The sequence below is a fragment of the Amblyomma maculatum genome, chromosome 11 (genome assembly GCF_055883805.1).
Source record: "Amblyomma maculatum isolate TAMU_Amacu chromosome 11, ASM5588380v1, whole genome shotgun sequence".
Classification (NCBI taxonomy): domain Eukaryota; kingdom Metazoa; phylum Arthropoda; class Arachnida; order Ixodida; family Ixodidae; genus Amblyomma; species Amblyomma maculatum.
In genome coordinates, this window is record NC_139354.1 from 10,278,291 (window position 1) to 10,289,164 (window position 10,874).

Genomic DNA, 10,874 nt, shown 5'->3' on the forward strand with positions numbered 1-10,874 from the left:
GGGGTTAGCGTTATCATTGGCCATGGCCATATGACGTCACGTGTAATTTTTGCAATTATAGATTTTAAAATTAGCACTATTCTTCCTGAAAGTAGTATTTTATTCGTTAGTTATTATTGTACATTAAAGAAAGGTAAGAATTCTGCGCGCATCTTGATAGAAGCGGAACACTTCCGGCCGAGAGAGATCCGTCTGCTCGCAAAAGCACGTGTTGCCCGGTTGTCAGTCTTGAAATCTCGCGATCCCAACTGCTGCTGCTTTTTTTCTGGTCTGCAATAGACCACCATTGCTGTGTAGTTGGCTGTAAAGCCGAGGACAGGAAAGATGTTATAATGCGACATCGTGTCCCTACAAAGCAAGGTGTCACGCGGGAAAGCTGGCTCCAACGCGTCGGGCTGTCATCGTCGGACAAGCGCCAGGAGCTCAGAGTTTGTGGCCGCCACTTTTCCCGTGACGCATACCAGTATAATCCCAGTTTGGCGCAGCAAACTGGCCTCAACGCGAGACGTCAACGCCTCAAGTCCGACGCTTTGCTGACGCAGTTTCTCCCTGGAATGGTAAGTTTTCTGGGTTGCGAGTTATTGTGGAAACACGCGTAGCATGGCTCGGAGTCTCGCATGGAAGTGCATGAAGCCTAGCGCAAGTTTTGCAGGCGCAGATTCCTTGCGCGCAAACCGCTCTTGCGAGAGGACCACAACAAGTTAAGGCGCTGAAAATGTATGAAAGGGAGCTCTCGCCCTGCGGCGCGCGGATAAGGAAAAGAAAAGAAAGATAAGGCGACCTGCGCACATGAAACCATGAATTAACATACACTAACGTGTACGCGATCACAACAATCGCAGTATAATTTGCCTGGGTGGTGCAGTGGGTTAGGGTGGTCGACTGCTGTGCCCAAGGCACAGCGGCCGCTTTTCAACGGAAGCGCAAGCAAGGTGCCCGCGTACCGGTGCGGACAAAAATAAACGGAGCACGCTTTTTCTTCATTTTTCACTCGGTGCATATTTGAAACTGGCAGTCGTGGTATGCGTGGACCGGTAGTAGACGCAAGTGCCCTTTCACGGACAAATATTTCCTGATCTCCAGTGAGGAAGGCGTTATTTTAATTTGACTGAAAAAGCCTAGCTGCTCCATTAACTTACGTCCTCACCTGTACATGTGCTGTGCGATGTCACTCAGTGCTGTGCGGCGCCTCGTTTGAGTCGAATTTGGGGCGTTGAACCCCATAAACCAAGCCTGACTTGTAATAAAAAAAAATACCAGCACACTAATAACAATACAGACCAACTGCATCCCCCCCCCCCCCCATCCACCTAAAGATATGCTTATTTTACAGTGCGTTTAGTCTACTCTTGATCTTTGCCTTTTAACACCTGTATATGCATGTCTTTCTCATTCATGAAGTGGAAAATTGAAGGGGAAATTGGCTCGTTATGATACAATTAATGAAATGAGCCAACAGTCGAGTCCAAGGTAAATGTAGGGTTTTTTTTAAACACTTTTGTGGTTGATATTGATCAGAATTAGTCATGTAACGATTTAGGCAGAAAGATAATCAAATACCAAGTGGAAGGAAAAATAATATGTGGTATATAGATAAAAAAAAAAAAAGAAGGTATCCCCTATGACCTTGCACTTGCAGACTGTTGTCTCCTTTCATTCTCATTCATGTGCAGAATAATAAAACTGCCATTAACACAATATGTTGATTATGCACAAATTTCCTTTCTTTTCCTAGCATGGCAAACCATCATTGCCAGGAAGCCCGAAAGACCTCAGCACTACACAGGTTTCCTCTGGACAGGTTAGTACTGTTATCATGGTATTAATAACAATGTATATATACTTTTATATTTATATTTATGTATATTTAGGCCACATATATAACTTTGAATAATGTTGCACACATATATGATGGCTCTATTGCTAGAAGCTATATAAACTAGCACAACTGTTGCTATGTCATTATGCTTTCATGCAGTTAGTTACGTGTTCAACCATTGCTTCAGGCACCTACCGGAGGTGATCCAAATACCACAGCTCTTCCTGTAGAGGTGAGAATATTTTGGATAGCTCATTTTGTCCAGTGGATGATGCAAGTCTTTTGACATACATACATGCTTAATTTTCAACTGTACTGAACAGCTTTGTATTATATTGCATATGATGGCTCTATTGCCCGAGTAAGTAAGCTAGGCAAATTAGTGCAAATGTTATGTCTGCTTCCATGCACAAGCTCGATCATCGCTTGAGGCACCTTCTGGAAGCAATTAAAATGTAGCTCTTCCTGTATAGATGAGAGTATTTTGGAGTTCAAATAGTTAATTTTGTTTAGTGGATGATGCAAGGCTTTGGTGTGCACTGGCGCACCAAAAAAAGAAACTCGGAGCACATATATTAACTGGATTAACATGGGAGACCCGACGTTCAAAAATAATGAGCTGCTGGATTGGTTCATGGAACAGTGTATTAGTCGATTGTCCTGCACTGCGTCTTTTGTTTGTGCTGCTAACATGCCTCCAAATTTTTCAGGGCTCTTGAAACTCCACAGACTACAGCTTGTCTGTGCAAATTTTTTAGTCATATCAGTTCTCCACTTTCAGAATATTTGTGTATGTGTAGCAAGTTGACAATGTTTGCATTTTGTTACGGGCAGTTCACTCTATACAGCACCTGAAAATGAAAGCATGAAAAATTTCAAATGTGCAACCATCATTATAATTATGAATATCTGTCTGCAGGAAGCATCACCAGCAGGGCCTTCAACTACTCGCACGCATACAGTGGCAACACAATGTGGGAGTGCCATTCTGTTGGTAAGTCATTATTAATAAAGATGTTGTAGTGTTGTGAAAATGTATTAAAGAGCTATATGATTGATTACATTAAACGTAGATGGGGTGCTTGCGAATAATTTTAAATATATGAAATTTTTCCAGGCACACAGGTGTCCATTGTACTTAAATATCTAGTCAGCACCAAGGTTCAAACAGAGAAGCCTGCCACCAGAGAAGTCGGTGGCAGGCTGCTATCACTGGCCAGTTACTGCTATCACTGGCCGCTCGTTAGAACAGAACTTCTTTCATCCACTTTTGTGCATTTGCTGGCTATGCCAGGCAAGAAAATTTGTCATTTAAGCACTGTTCATTAGGCAAAAAAAAAAAAGAAAACTTAACGAAATACGTCACCTATGTGTCACATATTCACTCATTCAAACCTGCAAATATACCCTCCCTGTGACACAGTCCATTCGAATGATAGCGTTCATAACTCTCATGCATGGCTTGACATGATTAAGGATGTGGTAATACTCACAATGGGTCAACAAATATTGCCTTGATGAGTCTATAGAGACCATGACTCATACATACCTTGCACACCACTAATCTCGGACGTGGTGTTAGGATATTCACAGTTGCGTCAGGTAGCAAAAGGGCAATTTTTCCTTACATAATATGGTCATGCTGTGTCTGCCTAGTGTACATTAGTGCTGTCTTTAGAGCTACTACGGAGCCATCACATGCACTTTGAAGTTTAATTTTGCACAAATATTTGAACAAGTCACTAAGATGCACAAGGATATTTGATTCTGTTGTGAAAAAAATATAGGTTGCGTAGCCCTAAAGTGTACCTAATTTGCCATGGCATTTTTCTGTTCCCTGTTGATAGAATGAAAAAAAAATGCATACCTACTATAAACTTTGACAGCAGCTTTATTTAGCACATTTTACAGCCAAGACATTCCGAGATGAATATCCACGGCTACTACGTATTAGTTCATAATATTAACAATCACATGGCACCAATCGCTGACATCACTGCACTTCTTTTTCAGCGACCATCAGGATGAAATGGCCTAGTCAGCGATTGAGGAACCCCTCTACAAAGAGCGAAAATTCCTTGTGTTCGAGGGTTGCCTGCGGCAGCTTCTTGAGACCTGAACAATGTGCGGGCAAACAAGAACCCTTTACTTTAGCATAGCGGGAAGCCTTGTGACTGTGAAGGGGACATGCTCACTGCAGCATTCTTTCCTCTGGAAAAGCCAACCACTGGTTGAAGGAAAGGCAGCAAGAAATGTCCTCCTGGCTGCAGGCATCTTGTTCTCTGGCTGCGGTATAGCTTCAGTTCTTCGGTTCCTGCAATCCATTGGGGTGCAAGGCATCACAGAGAGGACCAACTACAACTACCAACGGGCATACTTGCTACCTGCCAGAAATGAGGTTTGACAATAAGGATATCTCTCATACAACATTCAAGTCAAAGTATATGTCATTAACTCGATAACTAGATGTCGCATCCTTTCATGACAACAACTTGAAGCTACAATGCAACATATAAAACATATAAAATGCAGCATATATGCAACAGCGGAGGCATTGCAGTGCAATGCACCTGCTACTGCACATCTCTGTTGCCTTTGGCTACATGTTTAATAGACCAGCTGCATGCTCTAGTACTGAAGGCATAATTTTTGCAATTTTTTTTTTAGTAAATGTGCTGTGAGAAAAGTGAAAAGCAATGCAGCATTTGAAACCTGCCCCCCTCATCCTAATATGCATTAAGGCAACCACATGACTGCAAGTTTGTAGCCTCTAAATTGAACATCTCCTTCTTTGCAGCTTTTTCAGCAAAGGCAAGCAGAACTTGCTAGTGAGCTTGTAGGGACAACAACAGACCTGGCAGGGGATGATCGCTGTGACTCGCCAGGCTACAGCGCAAAGTACATGACTTGCAGTGTACTAGCTGTGCAGAATGGAGCCATTTTGCACACTGCACAAGTTGAAGTCGGTGAGGTAATGCGACTAGTCCTTTCCGACAACTGAGGTTCCTCCTAACATCACATCCTATCTTACGGCATTTCAACCCTTCTGCTCCAACTTCAGTGCACACGGACGCAAGTGGCATAGGCCTCAGTGCTGTCCTCGTTTAGAGCTATGACGACTGTGAACATGTGATTGCTTATGCCAGTCGGACTCTAAGCAAGACTGAGCACAACTACACTATCACCGAGCAGGAATGTCTCGCGGTTGTTTTCACTGTGCAGCGGTTTCGCTGCTACCTGTACGGAGAGCCTTTCGTAGTAGTAACCGATCACCATTCCCTATGCTGGCTACTCAATCTCTGTGATCCGTCTAGTCGCCTAGCCCGCTGGGCACTTCGCTTGCAAGAATACGACTACAGCATTTCATACAAAAGTGGCCGACGGCACGCAGATGGAGACTGCCTTTCCTGGTTGCCACCTGCCACGACGGAATGCGACGCGGACAACTTTGATCATTACGTCACTGCTTTATCTCAGAGATTTCCAAATACTCATACCTTTTCAACCGAGGAACACACCGATCAGCATCTGGAGTCGTTCTTAGCTGCTGCTCAAGGCCCAACCTCGAACAGCCAGTTTTGCCTATGCCTATGTGATGGCCTGCTATACAAAAAAGTTTACTCTCGTGGCTGCTTGCTCCAGGAAAGTGTCTTGTTTTTTTCACCGAGCCCACGACCAACTTGTCGTCCCCACTCCCTGTACGGCCGCCGCTACCGACCAACTTTGCGATTACGATACCTCATTAGATAAGAAGGCTGTGAGAATCCGTTTTGCTACAGACTGTCGGTTAATTAATATTCTTTTTGCCTTTGTTTAAACTTTGACCTGGCTTAGTATTTTGTTAATTGAATATTCGCTTTGCCTTTGTTTAAACCTTGACCTGGCTTAGTATTTTACGCTGTGTTTTTGTGTAACTCTCGCGCTTACTTACTATCTCTGGAATACTTGTTTTGTTATTTTATAGTCTTCTTTATCGCAGCGTTTGTTCATTGTCGGTTTTTTCTCTTGTCATTTATTGAGTCGTTTTTTGTTACTATCATGTCCTGGTGTTTTATTAATTTTTTTATGCAGTGTAATTTGGACTACTACCTATATATGTTCCCATTGTGTGTTAAAAAAGTGACGCATAAATTTATTCCTTGATCACACACCAACACACGCACTTCACTGGTCGACCGGCCTATCTTTTAACTGTGTTCTCAAACCTCATAGAGGGACGACGGGTAACCGTAAAGGGGTCCCGCGCCTCTGTTAATCGTTAAGGCGGGGTTTGTGACAATATAGAACAGACCAAAACTGCAGGAAAGGTATTACATATGCTAAAAAATTACAAAAAGGTCAATGAGCTGCAAGGATTCATGGGATTTGCCAACTTTGAGAAAAATTTGTGGCACAACCTGCACACTCTAGTTCAGTGAAAAGAACTGCTCCCTCCCCCCCCCCCCCCCCCAAAGAAATTGCATGAGTGCACTCAATTCTGCTTAGGTGCAGTAATGTGAAAGCACTGCGAATTATGTCACACTGCTTAAATTGGTCCGACATTACGCTAGCAAACCTCGGCCGCACTCATCCAGATGGCGTACGTGTATGCCATATTTACCCAGGTTAAATGAAGGAGTGGTGCAGATGGTACTTCATGAAGATCACAATGTTTGCCGCTGTAGTTTGAACTAGATGAAGAGAATGATGCTTACTGCACAGCATGAGAGTGTGTTGCAAAGTGCATTGCTCGTACCGTAGACGGGGAATGCCTCAGCCCACATAACCAAAGCAGAAGCCAGTGGAGGCCGCTTGGAACCGTCAAAGCCGACAGCCCACCATCACACACCCACGTAACTGGTCGGAATGCTCTGCCCCAAGGCAGGTGACCTCTTCCCCTTGGATAAGTGCTCCCTTCTTCTCTCCTTGCAAATTTCATCGTGGTCTTTTTCTGCAAAGCTGTAAATTCTTCAGTTCTGTTCCTTCTATCTGGTGCTCTGTTCTATACTGCCTTTCGTTTTCCTTTGACTATCCTGCACAGATGAATAAAATGTAAACACCAACACTGGAAAAAGCGACCATGAAAAGAAGCCACAGAAGAGGAGATATGCGGATAGAAAAGCGACAGTAAAAACTAGAAACATATTCACAGATCTCAAGGAAGCAAGATAACAAGCCAAGCTGTCGACAAAGTTCAGGCCCCAGAAATTGCAAGAGAACAAGTTAAAAACATCCTTATCAACAGTGCCAAATGAATGAATCATGAAAGAAGCTCCTCGCTCTATAAAATGCCAGAGGGATCAATATTAGAACAGGCAATGACAAGGTCTCCCAGCCCAACTAAGTGATTCCTGCGGTACAGGCCACAAAATGAGAAGCAGTGGCTACCTTAGCTGGCAGAATTTGTGTACATATATTCACTGTGAAAGGAGAGCGATGTAATACACAGTTAGATACAGCTGATAATCAAGAAATAGGGGATTATGTCCAGGCATGACAGCTGGTGATAGCCGAGACAGCTAATATAAGGCTTTTAGAGCATTCGCTCTACTTCTCCCGTGCACAAACCTCAAAGTGAATGCAATGTTGACTTTGAACTCTCACGCTGTGCAGCAAACAATGTCATCTTTATAGCTTAGACATGAGAGCACTATGCTATTGCCACAACCTATCACACCTCATAGTAAAACTACAACACCCTCTCGCACTGTACAGTAAACATCGCCTCTATCAATTTCTAATTGCAAGACATTTTCGTGCGCTACAATGATCATCGTCTTAATGTTTCATCTACTCCTTCTCCTTCATTAAACTTACGGAAATACACCATGCACATACGCCACCTCACTATAGACGGAGGTTGCAACCATGCCAGACAGCCTGCCGAGACCATTGAACAAAGAGAAGCCAGACTAGCCCATTGCCAAAAAGCTGAGCAAGAGTGCAAGCGAGCCAAGATCGAAGTGGCAGCAGCAACTGTGACTGCTGCCAATGGCTAACGCTCATGAAATTTGGTTCAAGGACGGTTGAACCTGCACAACGTTTTGAAAATATGCAGTGCTGGCCCTACACTTTGGCAAACACACCTGAAAGGGACCAGCTATTACTGCAGCTTGGAGATAAGAAATGTAACACTCTGCAAGCATATTAGACTGTAAATAAATTCAAATTAATAATTCAGATCAGCAAATGCAGGAACAAGAGTTGTGGTTTGATCTGTGCTTCACCTGTATTACTCCACTGCTGGAATGGATGTATTCTGCGATCTGTTGCCATGTATTCACGGCTAGGAGTATTAATAAACAAACCTTCAAGCACTCATTTCATTGTGTCAGTATTGAGCACTCACACACTCGGTATCAATCAAAACACAGAATGCTTGTGCTGCCTCGGCACAAGCATTCTGTGTTTCGAGTTTAATTTTTTTTTTCTATAAAATTCCATTCCAAATAAATGAATGTTTATGGTAGATGCTTGGAAGCATGTGCTCAAGCAGACTTGGCGATGCTCAGCATTGTCCTCCATTCTGGATTGTTTTTGGATGTGTATCTTTTTTTTACTAGGATTTGAATTTTCTTCCCAGGCTTTATATTTCACTTACTATCAGTTCTACACCTTTCTTGCTTAGATATCTACAAGTTCTGGCACTTTAGAGGAATGAGAAGTCTGTTCTTAAACAGTGCCACAAAATAGACACTTGACGCAGTGTATAACTTGGCGTTCATAAAATAGCATTCTCTATTTTTCCACCTTAAAAATAAACGCACTTCCATGCACCACTCGAAGCAGTGCGCCTGGCACACGTGATAAAGTTTAGAATACAGCATGCAGTGAAGCGACAATCACCTGAGATTAAAGGGGAGGGTGCCTGAATCCCACGTAGCTCGCCGACGGCAATTCACGCCGAACCCGGCAAACGACGCAGGCTGGCAGGACCACCCTGTTGCCTTCGCCCAGCTTGCCCCAAATCCACATGGTAAACAAGTGGTAGGCTATGAAGCGGTGCTGCCTGAAAATACCACGCTTTACAGTAAACGGATCATACACACACAAAAAAAAAAAATAATAATGCGAATCTGTCACCTGACGCTTCCGCACTACCTGCTTGTTTACATCTCCGTCTCCATCGATGTTCGCTCCCTCCTCCTCTAGTGCAATGTGCACAGCCCGAAGGACTTCGGGCGTTAGGCACACGCTTTGGAACGCTGGGTGGATCGTAATGCAGCCGCCGTCCTGCTGGCACACCACCAGCACCTCCGGCATGCTGCGGCAGCACACATCTTCTTCAGGTGTGGGCATGCTTTCGCAGCGGCACCTGCGCATAAGTAAAATGTGAAAAGGCCGCGAAGCAAACACGAAACGGCATTTCGTGAAGTAAGAAAGTTGTAATAACTTATGTGCAGTGGCGAGTGCGCCACGGAACGCACCATGGTAGGCCGTCGTCTCCGTTGCCAGCGGGTGGTTCAGAAGGGCCAGTCGATGGCGTGCTGCTGTCGTCGCTGTCTAGCGGATCACGAAACGGAGTATAATCATATGGATCAAAGTCCAGCTCGGCAGCGGCTTCACGCAGGCCTCGCTTCGAGCTCGGGATCCATGCGATCCATGGCGACCGACACGCGAACCGCCGCAAACACGAAGGGGAAGAAATCGGAGCACTACCGGAAGTAAACAAACCGAGAGTCGGTGGCGTCACTTCGTGACGCATTATGGGCGGGGCGTCGGCCCGGACATTTTCTTTTTTTTTTGGCCGGCGCATCGGCGTGTATGAGTTGAGGGCTACAGTGACGGGAGAGGAGGAGCGTCATTTTTAATATGGAATATCTGCGCTATTAAAGATGTTAGCCTAAAATTTTTTTGCGCTTTGCTGACTAGTGAAGGCACGCCGACCGCTCGTGCGCCTTTCTTAAGCACGGCTTCAAGCTTTTCATGGGCCCTTTAATGTTGTATTTTTATTTGGCGTAATTAAGGACCTGGGTCCAAGATTATTCCCAACCCACGGGGGTTGTGGCATGTTTTTAAATAATTTGATTGGCAGCTTCATTTTCGAAGCGGATCACCTAAGGGACCGCCCTGGCGTCTTTGTTGATGTCTGGTATCAAAAAGCGGTCCTCGGACCATGTTCGACAGTCAAGATTGAGGCTCCGTGCACAGCACGTATTTACACCCCCTAGGCTTTAACTGAAACGCTCGGTAGGAAAGTAAGGACCTGTAAAGTGACTTCTCTGTGTGAGAGTCTTCATTTTCTTTTAAGTTACAGTTGTCTGTGTGACCTGTTGCTGTAACTTTGCCTATGTATACTATTTTGCTTCTGTAAATATATATCTCCTCCTGACCATCATCAGATCATCGTCTTCTGCTTCTTCACTGCCGAATGGCCACGTTTGGAGAGGCTTCAGCCCCTCCGAAGATTGGCAACGAACGAGCTAAACATCACTAGGAGGAAATGTTTTATGAACAATTGAAGCACATGATTAAATAAATTAATATGCCATCAAAAGGCATGGAGAAGCAACAGTACCACACACATATAAAAATAACACTAAAATAAAAGTGGTAGTACGGAAGCAACAGCTACGTAAAAAAGACAAAAATTAAAGTCATGTAATTTTTGTTCATTCAGAATTATACTTGTTAACCAAGCTACATAAATATCTTCATAATAACTCTACATCCCTTGAAACACAAAGTTTTGCAAATTCAAAAGCCTGGGATCCTGGTATCCTAAATATTGGGGCCCATACGACGCTGTAATGTTTTTCATTACCAATTCATGAAATTATTCATTTGTTTATTTATTTATGTGCTTGTTTGTTTATTATGCTTATTTATTTATTTATTCATTTATTTATTTGAAATTGTTTGGAAATTGAAATTATAGGGTCAGTTTGAATCTCAAGAAAAAAAAACTAAAGAAATGTTCATATTTGTTACTATGTTCAGCGCCTGACGCTGTCAAAAAACATTTTGAAACACTTAGGATCCCTTAAGCAGAAAACTGAAAGAGAAATGAGAGAGGCTCATTAGGATGCAATTAAAGCAACCAACAGTCTTAAGACGTTAAGTCTTATGATCCCTT

At 43.6% G+C, this 10,874-nt stretch overlaps 1 protein-coding gene across 5 annotated transcripts; it reads right to left on the bottom strand.

Annotated features, from left to right (window-relative positions):
- Positions 1-3,997: 3,997 nt before the first annotated feature.
- Positions 3,998-9,721, bottom strand: LOC146172838 (uncharacterized). 5 transcript variants are annotated; one of them, XR_014702298.1, is made up of 4 exons: positions 9,226-9,721; positions 8,645-9,062; positions 6,514-6,831; positions 3,998-4,133 (listed from the first exon to the last, which is right to left on the bottom strand). XR_014702298.1 is itself a non-coding variant. In XM_084585042.1 (3 exons), the coding sequence occupies exons 1-2, from the start codon at positions 9,552-9,554 to the stop codon at positions 8,651-8,653; spliced, it is 792 nt and encodes a 263-aa protein (XP_084441168.1). In that variant the 5' UTR covers positions 9,555-9,721; the 3' UTR covers positions 3,998-4,133; positions 8,645-8,650. The 5 variants fall into 5 exon arrangements, 1 of the variants encoding a protein (XP_084441168.1); XR_014702295.1 differs by having other exon boundaries at positions 8,645-9,113; XR_014702297.1 differs by having other exon boundaries at positions 3,999-4,133; positions 6,648-6,831; positions 8,645-9,113.
- Between the last annotated feature and the right edge of the window lie 1,153 nt (positions 9,722-10,874).